This window comes from Anopheles arabiensis, chromosome 2, assembly GCF_016920715.1.
Source record: "Anopheles arabiensis isolate DONGOLA chromosome 2, AaraD3, whole genome shotgun sequence".
Taxonomy (NCBI): domain Eukaryota; kingdom Metazoa; phylum Arthropoda; class Insecta; order Diptera; family Culicidae; genus Anopheles; species Anopheles arabiensis.
In genome coordinates, this window is record NC_053517.1 from 20,900,950 (window position 1) to 20,924,664 (window position 23,715).

Below are 23,715 nucleotides of genomic sequence, written 5' to 3' on the forward strand. Positions count from 1 at the left end.
ATTGTTGCAATCATGCCAATGATAATGATAATGGTGATGATGATGAAAATGTGAAACTTTTGCTGCTGGGACAGCGAATACGTAGCGAAGCGAAAACTCACTCCCAGCCCGAGCTGAGGCAATGGCTCCGATAGTGGTGACTGCTTTTAGGTTCTCATACATGCGGATAAACAGACACACACTCACACACTCGCTGGCTCATACAAGGGAACGCGGAACTGGCTCCAACCGGAAGGACCGGCGGAGTTAATAAATGAATCATTACAAGCGTGTCCGACGGTTTCATGTCTTGATATCCCTTACGACATATGGCCAGTTGGGTGGGGATATTGCAATGCCACCATGTCGTTGTCGTTTTCCGTTTTCTTTACTTTTTTTGTTGTATTTACCCCTCCCCGATGGTATCGTACACAAGGGCTAGTAGGCCGGTCTCGTGTCATCCGATACGATTATCGTCGTAATGATGATGTTTACACGCCGCTGGTATGACTCGGGAAGTTTTTGGGCCGTACACGATTAGCGACCGGGTCCGACCGGTCAAGCAAAAAGCTGTCCCCCAAACCACACAATCACCGACGCGATGAGAAACTTCTCAATGGGAAGAGATGACCGGCCGGAAAGAGTGGTCAGGGACAAGAGAGGGCTCGGATTTCGTTCGCGGACACACACACACATTCTGTGGTTAAGTGAGATGAAAAATGATCCACCATTTAGCGCGTAATCTTTGGTGTGGGATTACACTTTCGAGGCCGGGTGGACGGAACCGTGGTGCCATCTTGCGGACCATAATTCAATTTATTGTGTCCCCGATGCCGGACGTGGCTTGTGCTACCGGAAATGTTATCCCCGCGCCGTTGTCCACCGGTCATTGATGTCTTAGTGAGGTGGGATGATAAAGTGGAATTTGTGGCCCATTATGAGCAGGATGAAGTGGTCAAGCGCGAATGTTGTTTGGCGGCGCGGACGAATTCGTTTTGTAATCCTTGGCCGGCTGGGAGTGGGAAGCTTCGCGTAATGAAAATACTAATTTAAAAGCAAAAGCAACTACAGCGCTGCTTGTGAGAGCAAACTTGTTAATAAAACCGAACAAGAAAATTCAAACACTAGGAGTAGCGTTAAGAGGCGAAACAAAGCGTAAGCCTCGAATGTTTCTTCTTAAAAACGAAAACAAAACGAACAAACGACAGCCAAAGATAAACAGCTTTATGGAAGAATTATGCAATAGAGAAACTGAAGTTCGGTCGGTGTAACGTTCCGTTATCTAATCATGCTCCAATGTCGCTACGGTTGTCACAAGTTTATCATCAGCAACAGCAGCCGCAGCAGCACCATCAACCAAAGCCAGCGAATGGAAGACGTTGGGAAAGGGCAAAAGCGGGCGAAAACTTTAGATTGCAGATAGTGTCGGGGCGAAAGTTTGCATCGAAACGAGTTATTTTATACACGGGACTAGTTCGCCCGTCCGGTTCTTGTTTCTCAGCATTGGTCGTTGTCCTAAGTCGACACTAATATCCTTAGTATTAAAAAAAAGAAAAGTTTTACAGATACAGATATTTTCGCTTCAACCCTGATTCATCTGAAGACCCATCTGAACCATCAAGCTGATGGGAAATAATGATTTATTGAGCATTGTTTTCATGGATGGGCGTGTAGTATGACAGCTTACAAATGTTTAATGTTGCCTTTTGCCCTTTGCAAGATGGATGTGTTTTTTCATTAGGATACTTTCTTCCCCGTCTGTCAACACACGGCTGCAAACAGGCTCGTTGTCCGATCAATTACAACATTCTGCCGAATACAACTGTCAATCTCTTCAGTTGCTGCGGCGTGAAATGAACACAGACTGACCGACGAATACCCTAGTGCCCCTCCTCGAATTTCTTGGAACGCATCTGATAAGATTACAGATCGTCGGACGGTGGGAAACTGACAGATTTCACACGCTTTTTTCCACTTAGCGTGCCCAGTAACTGTTGACCAGCGAACAGGTCCACTCTTGATGGTGGAGATGTAGTTACAGAGCAGTAGCCATTGTGATGAAGACATCACAATCATCGAGATCGACATCGGATTTAGCCAGGACGAGAAAGATGAGCATGATTCGCGCGCCGTAACGAGAATTTAATCCCGCTTTGGCTGAATGCACTGTGTGAAGGCTGTCAATCACAGTTTTCTACGCCGATGTGCTAAATTTAGACGTGCTGACAACGGTACATGTAAGTGAAAGATAATTTGTAACATTATCCTTCTTTGTGCTTTCCTCAGCTCGTACTTCGATGCTTGTTTGCTGTTCGTAAATACTTCAAACTACCACATAACGCTACGTAGCGCGGAAAACCCTTTAGAAATGACAATCCAAGCCAAGTGCACCCTTCACACCCCGGCTCAATAGCGTTTGTACGGAACACACCCATTCCCATCGGGAACCTAAGTCGAGCGAATCCAAGTACCTGCCTCCTTTGGCAACGCCTGGAACCGGCAAGTTTCCGAAGAAACACGCTGGGCTTCCCCTTGTGCGATTGCCTGTTATGAAGGCACATCGTATCCCTTCACTCGAGCACACACAACAAAAGAAGCAAGTAGCGCCTTGCCAACGCGAACCCATTTCGAGCCCGTTGGCATGATGTCCGGTTCAATGATTTCCTTTCCTCCTCATTCCCCTCACTGGAGGGTTGGTTTTTCGTTTTGCTGTTCGCCGGAGAAAGACAAAAATAAAAAGGCAAAACTTCCACACCGATCTTAAGGAACCCCATTTGCAGGACACTGAAATAGCTGGCGACTCCGTTCGTGTTCAACCCCGTTGACTCGCGTTGCCGGTGAAAGATTTTGCTTTGTTGCCGAAATCTTCAGCATGCCAGCGTGATTGTGTCACCGAGCGCGGGCGCACGCTCGTGTGTATGTGTGCTGAGGAATCATTTTCCTTCAGCTCGTGGAAATACATTTTCGGGCATCTCGCCAATCGTCAGTTCGGTTAGATGACCACGACCAACCCCCTCCCCCCCCTCCCACTCACCATCTTTGTGATGAAGTAGTTTTCGTTTTTGCTCCTTTCTATTTCGCTCCCATCCCCGCGGTGGTTTCCATCTTATCTGTTAAATGCGAGTGGAATTTAATTTAAAATGCTTCTCTCGCCTCGTTCGGCACATTTCGCCCGCCGGCTGCGGCCATCATCGCTGTGACCCGTCGTCAAACCGGTCGTCGAACGGTATTCTTTTTTTCCCTTTACTCCTGCCTGCCCTGCATCCCACCCTCCCTGTGCTCCACCCAGGTCGTCCATTTATGATCTTAATTAAGTGATAAAGCATTTTTTCATTCACTTCAGCTGGGATCGCTCGTTTATTGCAGCTCCCTGCACACGGGTTTTTGCGACCTAGCTCCGGGGAACATTGACAAAGGCGACTACCAGCAACTGCTAAAGACGGCGACCGCTTGCGTCCTATCTTTCGATCATCCATTTTCCGAACCGCTTTCCTTGACCATGTCTTTATCCTTTTCGATTCCCACTTTTCACTTTGCTCCATTTGGATGTGTTTCTTTTTTTAGTTTTTGCTGCTGCTGTTATTGTTGTTGTACTAGGACTTCCGCTGCCAGCTGTCCGGTCGGCCTCGGGAACATCAATCTTCGTTGCCATTTTCTACTCCTGTTGGTGTGTGTGTGCTTCACAATTTATCACGATCACGTGTAGTTCCATTTGCGAACTCCTTCGCAAGAGCTCGATTGGAATGACGGCCCTGGCGTTTCAAGCAATATGACCATTCTTCTGAATAGTTTTCATCACCTTCTCCATCCCCTGATCGATCCCCTGAAGGAGCTTCATTGTTGTATCGTTCGGCCGAGTCTTGGGGGGAATTGGTCTTTCGACTGCCACTAGGGAATTGTTGGCATTATTTGGTGCGATGGAATTTTTCGCTCTTTCCCACTGTTTGAAATTCTTGGCGCGAACCGATTGGAACTGGGAGGGGGGAAAAGCAACTGAGCATTTCCTTTTTCAACTTCAGGACTGCGGGCGTGCTTTGCGGTTTAGATTGCAGGTCTCGTCCGCATCTTAGCTCATCGTCAATTATTATCAGCATTACCAACAACACCCTCGTCACCGCTACGGCAGACCCTACTGAGCAAACGGTACGAAAAGGAACTTCTACGCCGTGCTCCTGTCCCCAGAAGGCCCCCAATTTCGATTGATCCATGATACTAGGAGGAAGAATTGAAATTACATGCAAATTGGCTCACCCGAATCCCTTTTTGCGATAGTGAGCATTCACACGATGAACCTTTCCATCTTTGACCTTATTACGGTGTCATGGGATGAGACTTCATACTAACCGTTGCCCTTTTTGTGATGCAACGAGCAACCTTCGTCGTCGTCGTCGTGTGCACTTTGATGGTACCGTCCTTTTGACTATTGCTAGTACACAGACGTACGCATTTGCATAAAATATCAAATTTAGTATGTAAATATGTTTTTGTTTGTCCGGAAGCAGTTGTAATTCAATTTTTGCTCTCCACTGAAGGGAACCGCTCGTACCTGCACCGGGATGGATTACAAAACGAAAAGTTCGACAATGTTTTAAGCTCCGCATCCCGAGGCCGAGATAAATAGTAGAGGGTTTGGTACTAAATCCTCGCCACCAGCTAGGGGGAACCATGAGCCAAGAAGAAGAGATGCAACCGTGGATGCAGATTTCCCATATCTTGAACATATTTTCTGGCTCGCTTGCTTAAGAGGTATTATGTGCTCAGGGAAATTGAAAACCGAACCAAGTGCGAGTGGAAAGTCATCAGGATGATGCATTTTCGGAGAACACTCTGTCCCACGGTGGTGAAGCCAAACTGCAGCAACATTCTTGACATATCTACCCAGTACTACGCTTGCTAATGCTAACTTTGTAATCCAACTTTGTCAAAGCCCTTACCGTACGGGAATGGAGAAGGGAAAGAGATGAGTGAACTCGATGGGGGATAAAATTTATGAGCCCGACATAGAGAGGCATAACTATTTGGAAAATGAAAAATAACTCATCCCCAACAGGCACGACAAGCAATGGCACGGCGCACTGCCAAGTTCTCTGCCACTCGGTGGTATAAAACAAAAAAGCAAGCACAAAATACGAACCCTGCACGGTCGGGGAATAAATGAGAACAAATTCGTTTATCAATTATGAGATCACTTGAAACTTGCGCAAGTAGCGGCAAATTCTTGGCCCCTCATTTTTCCCATTAACTGCTAACTTCATGTGCAGAGGAGAGGATCCCTGCCTGGCGTCCTCTTTGCCAGATCTACACATTACGGCTGCCAAAACAATTGGGCAAAGTTTCGCGCAAAGATTGCACCATTAAACATGACAATGAAATTGCACCCCAAGGCCCACTCGGCTGGTGGGCTGTGGACGAAGCGGGTAGGTGCTTGCTGATTTTAGCGCTATTTAGCATCGATTGTTTCGTGTACCCGACCATGTCGGGTGGCGTTAAAACATCTGCAAATGGGCCACGGCTCTACGCCCTTTGCCCTTTTTGTTTGTGTTGGACGGACGGCGGAATGAACGGGCCTGGGGGAAAGTGTTCCCGATGGTTGTTAAAATTCTTGAAATTGTGAAACAATGGGCTGCGAAAGTCGGAGTGGCAGAGGGAAGCCCTACTGCTGAGTGACCGCTGGTGAAGCTTTTGCATTAGCGATTGACATTTACGGTGACATTTTGTGCCCTCGGATGTGATGCAGGGAAGTTTTGATTCATTTTATAATTTTGTTTCAGTTTAGTTTGGCTTGGCTTCCTTTCCTTTTTAGTAAAGTTATTTCTTTGTTGTTGAAAACAATATCGTAATAAGCCCAAAGTGAACTTATAACAAATATGAAAAAGCTCATATTGGCAGGTTATTTTCACGGTATCAAGTTATTTCTGCAGTAAGGTAATAGATCAACAGATACTTCAATGATTCATTGAACTTCCTACAACCTCATGTTCGCTAGAATAGGACGTGATAAAAATAATTCATCAGAAGCTGAAATATACATTCCTGGGAAAATCATACCTGCGCTAATGATGGCTCTTATTAATGATAAGCCCATCCTCACGCCTTACCATTTCCAGCAAATTTGCTGCTGTGTTGCAGATAAATGACCAATAATTAGCATCGATCACACCATGCAAAAGCAAGGCGGAACCCTCCCTCCAGGAGAGTGCGAGAGACAGAGCATAGAAGGAGAAAGAGCGATAACCTGTGAGCAAAAATAAATAACGGCCCATTGAAAGCTGTGTTCGAGAAAGTTTCTCCCACGCGCCTCAATCGGTCCGATCGAAGATGCTGAAAGGACGTAAAGTAATCGAGTCTTTCAGCAAGTTACCGCTGGTGCCACGTTGCCACGGCCAGCACGAGCCGTAAACTTCGAGCAGTAATCGTCTCCGTCCACATGTAGCCCGAGTCGAATGCGGTCCGCTTAAGTAGTCGGAACCGGATAGACAAGTCGAACAAAACTTCCACTCATCGGTTGCTTGCGGCTTTGCCTCGCTCTAGTGGTGCAGCTGCTGGACGAACCGAGATGCCAGGGCTGGCAATTTCTCCGCTCGGTTCGATTGCCGAACGAACAACAACTGTCGAGAAACGGTATCAGATGTAGTTGCCGTTTCGCATCGCACACTGTTACTATTTTCTTCTTCTTCTTCTTGCTGTCCATTGTTGCTTGATGCTGCCATTTCACTCCACTTTGCTACCGTTTTTCTTTATTGGAAAAGTTTTAACAAGGCATCAAGCGATACAGGAGATTGTGAAGATTGCTTTTCCCTGCCCTCCCTTTACACAAGTTTGTTTTTTTTTTACTGGACGCACAATGCTGGACGAGTGAAAGTATTTATGAAGTAAACTTAATCTATCGCTGCTAGCGTGCCGTTAGCTAACGGCCCGGGAGGGAGGTGCTCGACCCGAGCCCGACAAAGCAGCGGCCATATTGTAGCACTTGTTTGCAACGACCTGGTAAGCTGTGATTGCCTGGCGAATGCAATTGCTACAACTGCAGCTCCATTGTGGTCGCTAAGAAACTGGAAAGAAATCAATTAATTTATTTCCTTCGCTTAACAAAGAAATATAAGTATTATAAATTCCTTCTTCACCTGCTATCCGACCGGTATGGATTGCAACAAAAATCGAGAAAGAAAGTCAAAACTAATAAACTTTTAAAGAACCTTTCTCCAGCACCACTCGGTATGATGATAAATTGAACATTATGACGGTGGGTGTGAGACGAATTGGCCGTTCACTACCTTGGCCGTACTGGAGCGCAAGAGAAGAAAAGAACCCACTGCTCCTACCTCAGCAGAGATAAACAGAAGCAACTGATGCAGAAGCAATACCCTCCACCGGACGGAGCCTGAGCTCCATCGCTAGATTGAATTTCAGAATCAAAGATGCGAAAGTGATTGCGGGCAAATAATCCTCTAGCCAACGACGTAGAATGCCGAGCGCTCGATCGAAACGAACCGCTTCGCGATGCTGAACCGATCGAGTCTCGTGGTGGGTTTTGTTTCGCTGGCACGCAAGACAACGCTTCCCACACTGGTTGGATGATGTTCAACCCTAATCCATACTGCAGCAAAGCAGGCTCTACGAGCTTTCCGTTACCGTGGTGGTGATATTTGTTCCACGGTTTCTTCGTTACTTTAAGTGCCACATGTTTTGAAGTAGCTTACTCTTCCTCTGAACTGAGAGCAATGCGGCGAGCGAGCAAGGACCAGCAACGAAAGAAGAGGACGGGCGGATGAGTGAAAACGAAAACCGAACGCACTTGGGCTAGCTCCCGATAGTGAAGCTGGCCTTATCTGCACAACCACTCCTCGCAGCAGTTGGGTTAATGTGGTCGTGGGTTTTGTCGGTCGTCCTTTTTCGCTTACACAAACCCGCCAGAACCAAATTGAATTGTCGTCAGATGGGACTAGATGTGTGTATGTGTGTGCGGTGTTTGGCTGGTAATAGAATTTTCGCAACCAGTGTTTGCCGGTTTCCATTTCGTGATTTGGGTTGTGCTTGTGTCACACTGAACGTGTCCCTACCATTTTGGCACTTCCTATTCTTACGCTACCATTCACCACCCAATCGAACTCTCTCAAGCAATAGCAAGTGAATAGCAACAGCACTTTTGTTGATTCGACTCTTCAGTTTACTATTGCCGATGGCACGATGGACCAGCGGTTGTCCTTTGCTGTAACTGGATTGATAGCTCGCCAGTACCAACGAGTTAACCCATTTCGGCCGATTAATATGTTCCACAAACTCTCTCCGTTTGGAATGCATCGGAAATGTGCACTGATGCACAGCCAATTGTCCATGGAGCGTAGGGTGACGGTGTATGAGTAGAAGGCCAATGAAAACAATATTAATTGCTATAATTATCACAACGTGTGGTCGGACCGCGCAAGCCGTGCATCATAAATTGATTAAATGCCATGAATATGCATGATTTATCGCTGATGTTACTGTAAAAATGAAAAAATTAAAAAAAAAACCACCGGTCATCCACCTCTCACCCCGCAATCACGGTGCATACATTTCCGATGCAGTGTTTTTGCGATTTTCTTTTCACCTTTCAGCCTTTCCAGGCCACTTTTAATGCCCGGTCCCTTTACGCTGGGTGGGTTTTTTTTTTGCACTCTGCTCTCTGTGATGCCCTGTTGTCGTTGCCCTTTCCGAAACATGCCACGGATGTGGGGGATGGTAAATTAAATTTACTCCTCCACTTTGCTCCGCTCAATCCACCCGCACCGATCTGCTGACCCGTGGCGTGAATATAAATATTTCATTGCGTTTAAATTTCTTCCCGCCTGGTGGCCGAGTGCCGGCGAGCGGAGAGGAAGGATGCATCCCGCGATGCAATCAGTAAGCCACGTAGAATTTAATACTGAAACATTCATGGTTTGCAGTGGGCCATAAACAGCGGGAAGCATGGTAAGGGGGGAGGGTGTCTTAAATCGTTGAGACCGATTGTGGTTTCACTTCGTTAAGGCAGGTTTTTAATGTTGAACGGAGAGTTTTGGTTGTTTTAGTTCAGTTTGTTGTGAAAATACACCATCAGGGTGGTGTACATCATGCAGGATATTTTTCTTTATGCGACAATTGTAATAGTTTTATTTTATTATTACGGCGTTCACTTTTATTCCTGCATGTTGGGTTTGTTTGCGAAAGGAAACCAAAAGAAAAAATAACCATAACGAATCGCAGATTCAGCAACTAGTATGCGAACGAAGCATGTTCAGCAATTTAATTTATATGAAAAACACACCCACCAGCATTCCCCTGGTTTATTTTTTCCTCCCCACTAAGAAGATACCTCTCAAAGCAATCCAAATTAGCATACCGTATGAGTGTCTGTGTACGCGTGTACGCGGTTGCACGTGTGCGTCTGGGAAAAAGTGGTTGCTTCATTTGAATATTTTGTTTCAATTAGAACGTGACACGGTTTTGCCTACCGGGCACCGGGTCGTGACATGCGATTAAAATTAGTCCACTTGTTTTTGATTTGCCTGTGTGGTCTCCTTTTTTTCTCTCCCTCCCCACCTGGCTACTGCTGTTTCCCTGCTTCCCACCCTAACGGGGCCCCCTCATTCTTATGATCTCCATTTTCTGATGTTTGGGAGTTTAGCGTCCGCAGCCCATTTGCGTTCGGGTGGAGCGAATAGCGCAACAGCGAAGAACAGCAAATGTGTGAAATAAATAATGAATAATGAAATGGGGGATTTCAAATTCATTGCCTGCTTGCAGTTGTGAAAACGGTGAGATAATTATACTGCTGACAGTGTGGGTCACGGAAGCTTAGGAGAAAGATTTAACCGCTGACAGTGCGTGAATTTAGAAGGAAATTAACATGTTTAATTAAAACACTTGACGGAGTTAGCGCGAATAAGACCTGCACATCTCGTTTCCATTGGAAGACTCGTTCATGTACAGATTTTAAATCACATACATTGCCTCACACATAACATATCACATTGCTTCACAGAATTTATTTAAAGAGTTTTGGATGCTTGTTACTCTTGAGTTTGGAAGAGGCTCTAATGATGATACATTGTTAACCTCAAACACCAAACGGTTCAAAAATCGGTTTAAGAATGATGATGAAATATAGAGTCACTATTGCTCCTTGTTGAATATTTCAATGATTAAATACCTCATTGCTTTTCTACTCACCTAAACAAATATGAGTTTTGTCGTTCAAACGGATTTAATACTGCGGACAAGACATGTTTTCTTCCATACGTTCGCAATTGCCATCTGATGCTTGTGGAACATTTCTAATCCTATCCGTATTTTCCCAAACCCAACATTTCCTACGACTGCTTCCTCGTGATGTGAACAAGCAGGCAACAAAAAAAAACGACAAACACACAAGCAAAAACCTTTGATTTGATTCAACTCATGAAACGTTGATGCGAAAGCTGCATCAGAAATCAGCCACACAAAAACCCAAGTGCCTGCAGTTGAAGGACCAATTCCAATTTAGTCAAACGTTATTTTGCTGCCGTGTTTGCTGAGTGAGCTTCAACTCCAGCAAGCTTTTGATCGGATCTTCCCGAATCGATGCGGGTTTGTACTGCGGGTGGATTCTGCTGCTTCGATTCTATCCCGCTCGATTCACCTTGCCGTAAAGCGTAAGTCACCGTTGCCGTCCGCTTGGGTCCGAGATCTGTACAACCAGCAGAAGTGAAATCACTTATTGTAGAATTGATTGTTACAATACTTCAAGAAGATCGTTTCTTTTTGAAGCGAATTCTTGCTGGTGAGGGTTTCTCAGGACAGTTCAAGAAATCATCTCACGTCCATTCACAGTCTACTGATGAAGACGAAGATAGAAACGCTCTTCCGCCAAACGGGAAACGAGATCAGTGGCAGGTATGGGTAGCCTCTTCCCGGGAACGCGGGTTTGCTAGGTCGGCACTCACTTCGAGAGTGTTGTCGTCGATGTTTTATTATTGAAGAATATCGCCCGCAATACAAGCAGGAGCCCGCTTCGGCAACGGTAGAGCAATTATTGTTGTTCCGCAAACTATGCTCCACTTTCGTCGATTTTTCGAAATCCTACTTAAAACAATCCTTCTCCTACCACCAGCGAGGGTGGCAGAAACCACCGGGCACCAAAAAAGCCATTAAAGCGCTCATTGTAACCGCCACCAAGACGCTCTTTGATATCGCTTGATCCACCCTTGGCTTTACATCGCATTTGGTCCGGGCTTAAGCGCTTCCGATGGGCTGTTATTGTTTTACTTTCAGAATTCTGAAGTCGCGATACCACAAAAGGGGTGGAGGAAGTAGGGAAGGTGGTGGGTTGGTGCTTTGACTTCATTTTCATGTCGGCAATCCGGCTAATCCGCAGCTTTGCACAGTTTGCGTCTGTTTCCATTTTCCATTTGAATAGACAACTTTCGGCAATGACGCTGTTACCACACTATCCATCTTGACCCAGCAGATATGAGGGAAGGTTGGAGGGGAGGTGGGAAAGTATTTGGAAAACTGGAAATAAATAACGTTAATGGTACGCCAGTTAAGTGGAAGAAGCAACGGCAATGTGTTTAGTACAATTAACGGGCACTTGTCTGATTCCGTTCTTATAGAATGGTTGTTTTATGCAAATTTTGTGGCTTACTATAAGGTTAATATCTTTATTTGCTACTTCTTTTATGATATAAACCTTAAGATTTTTACATTATTAATCAATTTTTATTCTTTACTTATCGAACAATCGCAGTCAAGAATAACTTCATCAGTCACTAATCCTACACTGATCGCGCAACACTAATCACACTTTTCTTATCACCCAACTTCACAACACGCTCGCAGTGCGGCTCGAGCGCGTTCAGCACCATTCTCCTCCCAATCCTCACGCTTACAGCCACAGATTTAAATATTCATTCACTTTTACACAAATCAGCGACTCGGGCGAGGATTAAGCGGCTTGAGCAGCGCTTGCCTGCGGGAAGCAGCATGCAAGCGGGCGTTTTTCGGCTGTCCCATCTCCATCTGGCCGGAAGAGATTTCCGGGCGGCCCGGAAGATTTAAAATATAATGAAGTTAGGCAATTCATACCGCATGGCAGCAGAGCTCGCGGCATGGCCCGAAAGTACCCCAAACAGGCGTGGGGGTTGGAACGGGAAACGGAACCTATCATTACGGTCACCCCCCAGGCAGCATTCGCCGTGCTTCACAGCATCCCTTCCAGAGCGCGGTGCTACGTGTTTTGTCCGGAAAAACCACACCTGCCAACGGCAGAATAAGGAAAAGCAGAGGTGTGTGTATGGGTGTGAGTCAAGGAGGCATAAAAATATGCTTCATGCGCGTACAAAAGGCCCGTCGCTCGTCTCTCCTTAACGGGAAGAAAAAGAGCAGAAAAATCGGGCGCATACACACAACTGTTAGCTGCCATCTTTTTTGGGGTGCGGGGTGGGAACGATTTTCGCGCTTCTTATTATTATTATATCGTAGAATTTATGAGATAATTAAACTTTGTGAACGATAACCACATTTTGCGGAATCCGGCTACTGCCACCGGCATCGCCTCGTCCTCCGCCACCGAATGTGCGAAACTCGGAATAAACTCCTCACGCTTTTCCCAATGCTTTGCCACGCCATGCCAGCGTCTTATCCGGTGACAAGGGATGGGGATGATTTCCGGCTGCCAGTGAACAATATTGCACGACGAATGGGATGGGCTGGGAGCAAGCGCCAAGAAACAGGCTCGTTTACGGGCTGATTTATCGTTGACACGACCCGTCACGCCAGACGGGTGCAGCGACCGTACATGAACCTGACAGTTCTTTATTTTTCGTCCCCTGCGCTCTACCCTGCGCTGCCTTCGCATTAATTTGGTTACGCTAAAATGGGAAGGAAAATAACTTTTCCCTCAGATCCGTGCTTGTGTGTGTTTGTGTGTGTGCGTGTGTTGAGGTATAGAAAACTCGCTATTTTTACGACGCACTAGCAACCAACCGCTGGCAAAATGCATTACACCCACCACGCACAAGCTCATTTTTTAGCGACTCATTAACAACTTCCATCGAATTAGTTGCTGGCGGAAAAATGTTGATCGCTTTTCGCAATTCCACCCCCAAACGGCAATCGGTGGGTGGAGCAAGCTTTAATCCAGGCGTTTTCATCGCTACTGCTGAAGCTGATAATCGCCAGCATAAACCGTCGTATTAATGCAATTAAAATCCACTCTCGCGAGCATCTGAAATAGCGCCCGTGTTTGCATCGGCCGCTTCGCGCAGCTTTTATCTTAATTGCACCTCTAGATGCCTCGTGTGTCCACAACTCCGTGTGTGTGTGTGTGTGTGTGTGTGTGTGTGTGTGTGTGAGAGAGATTTTAAGCGGTTAATAAAATTTTCATAATTCCAGACATGATTCAATTCTCAGTCGGGGCCTGAGATTCCTTCCGGGCGACTGATTCGGGCGTGTGGCACACAAGGCTATGGCGGCCATATGCCTGCGCGTTACGGTCTGCTAACTTTGTGCAAATTCAATCCGCTTGCCGTGCCGGCTGGCCTTAGTAGACACATCAGGAGAGAGAGAGTTGGAGGATAACGCTTTAGCTTCGCGCAAAAAGGGGTGCACGGGATTTGTCGCGCACAATATTGCCCATCAGCCCAATGACAGCTAGTCTCACGACTGGAGCGCAGATGAGGGTAATAATACTGATGATGCTGATGATGATGGGCTTTGGAGTTGGCGTATGGGCCGCAGGCGACACTTTTTAAATGTCAGGCAATGCGGTGGTGAAAGCTGGTAGACAATGGTTGTGCAAGAGGCAGAAGTAAAAAAAAAAGAACGAACACGAACGAAAGCCATTTCCCGTCACTGAAGTGATGCAGCATCGTTTGATGTTGCAAAGCGCTTTTGCCGCTTATGGATTTCTATCCCCCTCTGGCAGCATTCCCGTAATGGTGAAGCGAGGAAAATGTCTCATTACGAATGGTTATGTCAGCTTTCGGGTTCGTTAAAAGCTTAATTCTCTCCATGCCATGCCTCGGCAAGTGTGTATGTGTGTGTCTCCCTGCTATCGCTACCCTGGCTGAAACGCTTTCCTATGGTCGGAGGGTGGACAACGATCTGGTTGATTAAAATCGAATGGCCAACGGCATCGCCGGGCGGACGACGAGCAACAAAGCAAAAATTCAATAGCGAAAAGCTTTTAAAATGTTCACACACACATTAAAGCGTACTGGTTCACAGACACACACAGACCCAGGCACACATACACACGTGTTGGTAATGTTTGCCTTTGTAATTAGAAAAGTATTTTCCGTTCTCCTCCCCCTGTTCGACCTGACAGGCACGCTAATCCCTTGCCTCGCAGTGCCAGTATCTTCTTTCACCCACCCAGAAGTACTCTGATGCGCTCTCACTCCTGCCCACCCACCGTGGACCGGGGGTGTATGGTTTTCCCATTTTAAAAGCAGCTTCAATCGACAGCAGATGGTGAAAGCGATAGCGCCCGGGCCCATATGGCTGTGCGAGCAAACGATGTTAAAGCGCTCTTTTCAGGACATAATAAGACGCAGCGAAAGCAAATGGTTCGGTGGGTTGCTTTTCCGCCGTGCCTTACGATTGTGTGGCACAGCATGTGTGTGTGTGTGTGTGTGTATGTTTATTTTTAGAGCCCGCTTTGCATAATTTCGCAAACAACCAGCCGGGGGACACATGAGCGGGATTGTTTCGCTGGGAGCCGTGTTTTTCCTCGGAACTGTCGGTTAAACGATTACAATTAAGGGCGAAATGATTATTGCCTACGGAATGTTCATGTGGAGCCCGGGAAGAGGCAGCTAATGGTTGTCACTGTTTTTGCGTCGATTGCACGAGCCGACACAATCAGTACGGTACGGTGGATCGTTTGAGCGATGCTGAGCTTGATGTGCTGTCTTATGAACGATGGAAAACGAAGAATTTTCATTTTTAATTGCCCGAAAAGCAATTTTCAGCTGCATTCGAGCACTTGTTGGTAGACGAATGGCAGGGAGTACCGTTCCACGTGTGACTGAAAGCAAACAGCAATTAGATTACCTTCTCGTTCTTTTTTTACGAAACAGAATGACACCAAATTAGCTCACGAACAACTCCTCCCGAGGGGAGTGGGGATGGCATGATGAAAGTGAAAACGATTTCACATTCTTCGTGGCTCATTTGCTTCTTGCGGTTAGCATGGTTCTCCCTTTAACTCAACAAACATCATCCGGGCTGTGCATGGCTGTGGTATAACTTCAAAAACCTCCATCCCAAAAAATCGACACCGACCGACTCGGTGCCAATTCCCCAAGGGCAACAACTGGGACGGCTCCTGAGTACGGGAGCTCTGAAATTTATGACACTCATTTCATATGCTACCGGCGTACCGACGCGATGGCCCTGTCCCGTTTCAGTCTGATGGGAAATGATGCCCGCTGGCTACGGGCTGCGGAGTGAAGGAATTCTTGGAAAAACTCTGAATTCTGCAATCTTCGGCATCGAGGCAAGAAACCAAACACGGCTGGCAGAAGGGGACCAAATCTCTTCACACGGTTCGCAATACCCTGAAGGAAAGGGAATCCATGAAGTTAGCCGAGTGGGGTTGTCTCAAGCAAATAGAAAAGAAAGGGTTTTGAAGCACCATACATCCTACGGTCCTTTGGGAGATAGTTTGTTGAATGGGAGTTTGTTTCGGTTTGGATATGGATTTCATAGAAGCAAATGTAAGATAAATCATCACACATAAGCACACTATTATGCAATTGTTTCAAAACCATTGCAACATGCTGACGTTTGCTTTATAGATATTGTTTTGTCTTCAATTTTATCACCCTAAAACTGCCATTAATCATGCACGTACTGAGCATGAGTAAGCAATCTAAACCACTGAAAAAAAGAAGCTTTCGTTCCAAATTCCCTACATTCGAATGAGCGAACCTTTTGAACCTGCAGGCTTATCGCCCTGCTGTTGAAATCCGTTAACGATGTAAGCGGTGCAAGCCACTGTAAAGTAATTTGTGCGCTTACCACTACTGCCTCCAACGCCTGACGAGACAGCAGGGGCTAGGTTGGGGACGCATTTAGGACGCGTTCTGAAAGCGACGTTTTTCACAGACAGGCAGTTTCGTAAAACCCTTCCGGAACAGGTACATCCGCAGACCCGCAGTAATGTTGCTGCCTGATGCTGCCACAACGGAGCATAGCTCACCAGGCCACTCACCAGCGTGCGGCGTTTTCTCTTCAAAGCGATGAACCTGATCCCGGTGCCTTCGTGAGCAACCCGATACCCCGGGTGCGTCAAACCGGGTGGAAAACTCCACCTGTCATGGCATGGCAAACACAATTATAATCCACACTCGCCTGCCAAGGCCAATGAAGTGTTGTGCTTCGCGTCGTGTCTTCTTGCCGCTCTGGAGGAAGCATCTGTGGTGCGGTTTCGGGCAAAGCTCACCGTGTGCTCGGCACGACTCGGCACATTAGACGGTGTGGTGTGTTGCTGGCCGTATGCGAGACTGTGGTTGTGGAACCAGGGCCGACCGGGATCTTTTACAAAATCAACCAACTTAAACGGGTTATAAATAGATTTATCTTTTGCAAATGTCTTGACGAAGGGTGTGTGTGTGTGTCGTAAAACAATGCGATGATTCCACATTTCCTGTGGGTTCCCGTATCAGGTGTCCTTGGATACTATGGGGTACGAAGCTCCGCTTTGTGATGGTGTTAAATGGTATTCATTTGGTTTTTTTTTGATACGCGTGTCACCAATGTTTTCTAAGAAATTAGTTCAAATTAAATTCGAATGCAAAAGAACTTTAACTTGCTTTTATTGAATTAAACGTGAAACTTTAAATCCTACAGGACACGCTGAAAGAGATGCATAAAGCGGTATCAGTATTTTTTTCTACCTAACTCCACAAAGCAAGCAGCTAAATCTTGCTCATACTTCCCACCAATCATCCCCGACCTGAGCTAAGCCAACCGGGCACCAAACTAAGCCGGCCAATTAATATGAGAGCCCAAAACTTTCCCGGCGGAGGGAGTATGCGCTCGGATGAATAATTTTCACCAAGTGCCATTTATTATTCACCCTCTAGCTCTAGCTTTTCCTTCTGGCCGGACTGCCGGACAGCTGGCTCTGGTGCATGTGGGCCGATACTGGTGGCAAAGGATATTGCATCAGATTTCAGAACCTCACCGAAAGCTTTACTGTTTCAGGGAGGAAGAAAAGGAAAAGTTTTCCAGTTTTCTCGTGCCCATTTCTTTCTTCCATCACTTCGCCACCACCTCCAGAACATCGTGGCGAACGATGACCACCTTCGTTAGTGCAGCTCCGGTTTTGTGCATAAGTTGGAAAAACTATCCTCGTGCGGGATTGGGATGAGGAATTGAGGAAAACGCCAAAAGCGGAGCTAAGAATAGAAGCGATAGAAGAACGATAATTCTGATGGCCTGATTTTGTTCGGGGAGGTATCACCAGACAGAGCCGGGGAGCGAGTGTGCTTGAGTTGGGCAGAATGGAAACGGAAAACGAAAAACGACACGACCGTGGAGAGCTTTTCAAGCTCAATTGCAAGCTATTCAGAGCCTCTTATATCACCAATTAAAAATGTGTATAAATTATTCAGCAAAAGAGTGCATGGAAAGCAAAGTTTTTCCCACCGCACAAGCCAATCTAAGGAAAAGCATATCTCTCTTTCTCTCAACCTTAGTTCGGATGGGTCACGCAAGCTGCAGGGTGTGGTTAACTTAAATATCTGTTCGTTATATTAAAAATGCAATGATAAGTTTTGTTCCAATCCTGACTTGAAAGAAGCAAAAAGAACACACACACCTGCAAGTGAAGCAGGTGCCTTAAACCATGCACACGAACTTTAAGCGCCGACGCCTTCAATCACGTTCTAATGGGTTTCCCTCACTCTTCCCGATGTCTTTCGCAGGTGAAGCAGCTAGTCAGATACTCAACAAAGCGGAACCACTATTCATCTCCAGATCGGAAGCATTCAAGTTCGCTGTCGGCGATACGATTACACTGCCCTGCGAAGTAGCCTCTCCAGGTAAGGAGCAGAACAGAAACCTGAACCTCCAGCCGCAGCCACACTGACAATGCACACACTTCAAGCACCGAGCATAGCTTCTCGAGCAGTCGTTGCGCCCAAAAAATTCCTCACTCCACCGCTCTCCCCAACGCGGCACACCAATCGCCCCAACGAATGGCGATTCATTTCTTAGATTATTTTTTATTCCACTACGGGCGGGAGACCTCCCCAGGGGAGCCATAACTATGTGGAAATTATCCACAGGAGTGCTCGGTTGGGCCATCCTTTTCGTGTTCGAGAGGGCGGAAAAGAACCACTGCGAAAGAAAAAAAAAAGCGATCAACCACCAAACAGCTTATTGAGGGCTGAGGCCCTACCTTCGTCCTTCCAAACCGCCTAATTTGTACCAGAACTCTTCCACGGGCAATGCTGCCCAGCGCGTTCACGTAGGGTTTTATGAGACCTGCAGTGGTCAAGCGAACCCATATGCGGGGTACGCCAAGCCAAGGGTATGCTGTGAGGCTTAGAATTGAGCCAAATAAAACACAAATTGATTTATCCCTCTTTTTTGTGAGCTGCTCCTGCTGTGCCGTTTGTTCTCGTAGGCGCACATTCGCTCGGGAGGATAAGGGAAACCATCCCAAGGGAGATTGGGAAGGGGAAAATCCTTTTTTTTTTTGTTGGTGCTGGTAGTGCGTTGATGCTACGTGCGGTACACTAAAGCAAGGTGAGCACAATCCAGACACACACAAAATCGCAATCTCTCAAACATGATCAAACGGAGCAAAACGGGCTGGCAGAAAGCGGAGGGTACGCGGACTGTCCGTGCTGGAGGTTTTATTACATTATGAAACATATTTTTCTTGCGATCCAAGCCCGAAAAGGGGCTGTATTTGTAAATGGGATTTCCACTCCAAAGGCATTCATTCTTCGGGGTTGGCTTTTGTTTTTGCGTTTTTGTGTGCGGCTGGATTGAAACAAAGAGTGGGTTTAAACCATTTTTTGGCAAGGATATCTTTTGATCCCTTTCTGTTCGCCCTCAAACAGGTTATTTAGCCATTTTTTGGACCAAGAATTCATTTCTTTTACGGGGCTCATTCAGGTTTTACACACAAAAAAGCAAAGCAAATTGCTCGAAAACACAGCAAAGAAATGCCGAAACCTGGTTGGCTGAAGCGTTGTTTATTAATCGACGAATGGGGCTGGGCAAATTGAGAAACCAAAACCCATCCCTATGCCACAGTTTCACCTTTCAGCAGCTCAAAGCTCACTGCTCATTGTGCTAGCTTTAAAGCCGCACACAAAACCGGTCTGCCAAAATTGGTCTGCCCCACAGCAGTCACTAAAGCAAACACAGCTCAACCCGACTGCCAATAAAACAAAGCAATTGCTGGGGCAGTAAATCAATCGGGCAATCGGGTCGAGGCTCCAACCCCGAACCCCGCCAGTGCATTGTTTGAGCATTATAACTTTAAACCCCTTTGCCCCAGCAAACAGCGCCATGCCATTGAACTGTTTATGGTGCAGTTAAATGGAAAATAAATTACAACTCTTCTCAGCTATCTGGGACGTTCCGGGGACGTTGAAGACGCGCGTCCCGTTCCCGTGCGGTGTGAGCGTGAGAAATGTCCACGGTCCGGGTGAAAAAGCCACAGCACCTCGACACACAAATCCAAAACCTCGCCCTGCACCGCGGGCGGGATCCTGCGGGTACCGATCAATATTTAATGTCATCGTTATGGATGGCAAATTTATAGCGACGGTGGAATTCAAAACCACGACCAACCTTCACCTCCCTGCTCCATCGGCTTCAAGCTGTGGAAGAATGGTTTCGTTTGATTTTGTTTGGTTTCAACTGGCGGAAAGGACCGACCGGGCACCGGTTTGTGCGGTTTGTCGTCCGTGCCCGGTGGGTGGGATGGTGAAATTTGTCATATTTTTGAATTCATAGCTGTCGTTGGCTTCTGACTGGTGACGAAGGATGACGGTGACGGGAGGCGGCGGGACAGTGCGCGAGTCTGCTGCAACATTGATGAGGTGGAGATATTTGTTTTTCCTTTTGTGCGGTGTTGTACAAAACATTCAGTCCGCTGCCGCGTTCTACCCCAAACTAAAAACAGCGCTCTCCTGCAACAAGCGGCCTCACCCATACACGGTACTGCTGCCGTTGCTTTAGACTCAGAGGAAAATGGGCCAGGCGGGGGGAAAAATTATTCATTGACCAGCGCAAACCAAAGCAACGGTGCCAACCAGTGAAATCGATCGAATCCGCTGTTCGTGCTGGTGTCTGGAGGCAATAAATTTTCCCTCGCACACAACGCTAATATGCAACAATACACCGTTGTGCGCTTGTTGTAGTAGTAGTAGTAGTAGTAGCTTTATTGTTTGGTTTGTACATGAAAATGTTATTACATTGTGCATTTTTACAATGGGTCCGTATGCATACTCTCCTCATTGGTTTTACTAATTTTTCTATTGGCTTTGCCGATTTGTATTTTAGATAATTATATGCCTTTAAATTTTCTAGAGGGAAAAATTTATAAAAAACCCCCTGCAAAAATAATTTGTTTCTAATCTAATTCTATCCTAACTTACAATCTAACTAAATATAACTAACCTAAAATCTTCCTAGATTCTGTTTAATTCACGTATTACCTGGCGGGTGCTGTTGTTGCATTTAACTCTATATTTTGAATTATGTTTTATTATAATGCTAGTTAGTAATTCGGTGTTTGTGTAGGAATGTAGAGTTGAAGTTCTAAACCAAGGTGGAACGTTAACAATCATTTTTAGTACTTTATTTTGGAGTACTTGAAGGCTTTTTAAATGTGTTTTGGCAATCTTATTCCATACTGGACAAGCGTAGATTAACAATGGTCTAATAAAACAATAGTAAATTAATAGCTTGTTTTTTAGATTTAACTTGGATTTCCTGTGCAAGAATGTGTATAATATTTTAATTGTTTTTTCAGCTTTCGTTATTACATTTTCGATATGATACTTGAATGTTAAACGTTTGTCTAGGAGTACCCCTAAATATTTCACTTTATTACTCCAAGGCACTGATACACCATCTATCATCAAATTGCTGTTTGGAGTTTTTCGATGACTTACATATCGTGTGAAGAATATGGCCTCTGTTTTAGATCCATTAATTTTTAACTTCCAAACTCGACAGTACTTGCTATACAAGGCTAGTGATTTGTTGAGTGATTTTATAATAGTTTTTGGATGTTTGGCAGTACTCGTCACAGCAAAGTCATCTGCGTATAAGTATTGAGTGCAATTTTTCATTTTAGGAATGTCTGCAATAAATATGTTGAAAAGTAAGGGGGAAAGAATACTACCTTGTGGCACCCCTGCCACAGGAGTGAAGCTATTTGATGTTGTATTCGAAATGTGAACCTTGTTTTTCCTGTTGGATAGGAATGATTCAATAAGTTTAATGAGCGTAATTGGATAACCATAAGAAATAAGCTTAAATAATAAACCTTTATGCCATATGGTATCAAAAGCTTTTTCACTATCCAGAAGAACCATTCCGGTTGATTTTTTTGTAGTTCTATTGTACTTTATTGATTTGGTGAGTCTGTCTAACTGATGTGTTGTTGAAAGGGACGGTTGAAAACCAAATTGAGATGCAGGAATAATGTTGTGAGCTTCCGTGTGAACTCGAATTCTGTTCGCGATTAACTTTTCAAATATTTTACCTATACTACTTAGCAAACTAATAGGACGGTAACTTTCCGGTAGGGATTTATCTTTACCAGCTTTAGGGATAGCTATTATTTTGGCTTGTTTCCAGTGGGTAGGGAAATATCCAATTTTGAAACAACCATTAAATATAAAATTCAAATAAATAATTGCCTTTATGGGAAGCTTTTTGAGACATTTGTTATTAATCATATCAGTGCCAGTGGCTTTCTTGTTATGAAGATTTTTTGTTATTTTCATTAGCTCTGCTGGAGAACTCAATAAGGTGTTGTCAAGGCTGAGCGAACGATTAGTTTTTAAGAATCTTCTAACCGTTGAATTTACTTTATTTTCCATGGGACTGATCAAATCGTTTGTAATTTTGTGGGCAGATTCAAATTGCTTTTTAATTAATTCACATTTTTCTTCAGGTGATATGTGAATTTTGTTATCTACTTTCAATGGTGGCATAGAACTTTGTTTGTTTTTAACTATTTTAACGAATTTCCACATTTTGTCGTTGTTATTTGTATGTTGGTTAATCTTAATAAGATTCTGAGACCACGAATCATTACGAAGTAAATCTAGTTCATATTGAATTCTTACATTTAGGCTAGTGTATGTTTGTTTTAGACTATTACATTTTCTATGTCTTTGCCATTTGCGTCGTATAAGGTTTCTTCTTGTAATTAAATCTTTTATAAACTGTGGGATTTGAATATTGTAAAGGCTTGGCTTAATCCTTGGTACTGCAATATTATGAGCTTCAGTTATATAGTTATTAATATTTTTGATCATATGGTCTAGTTGTTTAGGATGTTTTATGCTTTGAAGGTTTAGTTCGGTCAAATCTATGTTATTGTTTATGTGGTTCTGAAATGACTCCCAGTTGGCAGCTCTATAATTAAATATTGATCTGTTTGGTATGGCTATTGGTTTAGTACGAAGGATTTTGAAGACTACTGGGAGATGATCTGATGATAGTTGGGTAACAGTTTTTGGGTCAGAAATATTGTGTGAGATATTGGTTAGTATTAAGTCCAAGGTTGAAGGGGACTTTTTGGGGTCTGATGAATAAAAGGTGGGGGAGTTCGGCCAGTGTATCGAAAATAATCCAGTTTGCATTTTATCAAACAGGACCTTTCCAGCTGAGTTAGAAGATAAACAATTCCAATATTTGTGTCTTGCATTCAGGTCTCCGCAAATAATGTAGTTTTGATTGTGTCTAGTTAGGTTACCAACATCATTTTTGAAAGCTATCAAGTTTTTGTTTGCACCCGGATTGTATACAGATATGAGTGTTAAATTTCCACCTGGTGTTTCTATTGAGATTGCTATAGCTTCTAACACTTTAAGATTAAGAGAGTTCATTAACCTATGTTTTATTTCATTTTTAATCAATATAGCTACACCGCCCTTATCTCCTGTAATTCTATCAAACCTATGCACTTTATAATTAGGAATGTAAAAACTTATATTCGGCTTTAAGTATGTTTCACTAATCAATAATACGTCTATATTAAATTTTTCTATGTAATCTACTATTTCAATACGCTTGTTTTGGACACTATTGGCATTCCAGTATGATATTTTGAGAGCATCATTGATCATTTAGATGGCATGCAGTATTTTGTTACGATGGCAAAAATTGTCATCAACTGTTCTTGCTTCGATTTGCATGGTGCGAGATTGCAAATAACTTCTTCTATTATCGGTAAGATTTCAGTCCTGTCGAACAGGTCGTTGTTAGTGTTAGCGTATCGTTGCTGGTTTGTATTAGTTTGAACCCTTTGAGTCCATCCTTGAAGAGGAGGTTTTTGTGGTAGTGATGGAAAGTCTGTGGCGCATGGTGCAAACTTACGGTTTGTGTGTGTTGTGTTTTTGGCTACGGGAACCGGTCTTTGTGAGCACTCGTGGAATCTAGCGGTGTGATTGCCGTCGCAGTTTGCGCATTTGAGTTTGTGTGCGGGTACTCGTCCGTCTCCTGCTGATGACCCGGCTGTTAGTGGAC

At 44.9% G+C, this 23,715-nt stretch overlaps 1 protein-coding gene across 9 annotated transcripts in view; it reads left to right on the top strand.

Annotated features, from left to right (window-relative positions):
* LOC120897993 (hemicentin-1-like) overlaps positions 1-23,715 on the top strand; it is a 99,599-nt gene that overhangs the window by 40,350 nt on the left and 35,534 nt on the right. For all 9 annotated transcript variants that reach the window (XM_040303263.1, XM_040303335.1, XM_040303271.1 and 6 more), the window contains one exon: positions 17,913-18,029. In XM_040303263.1, coding sequence (XP_040159197.1) covers positions 17,913-18,029 — 117 coding nt within the window. The remainder of the gene's footprint in view (positions 1-17,912; positions 18,030-23,715) is intronic.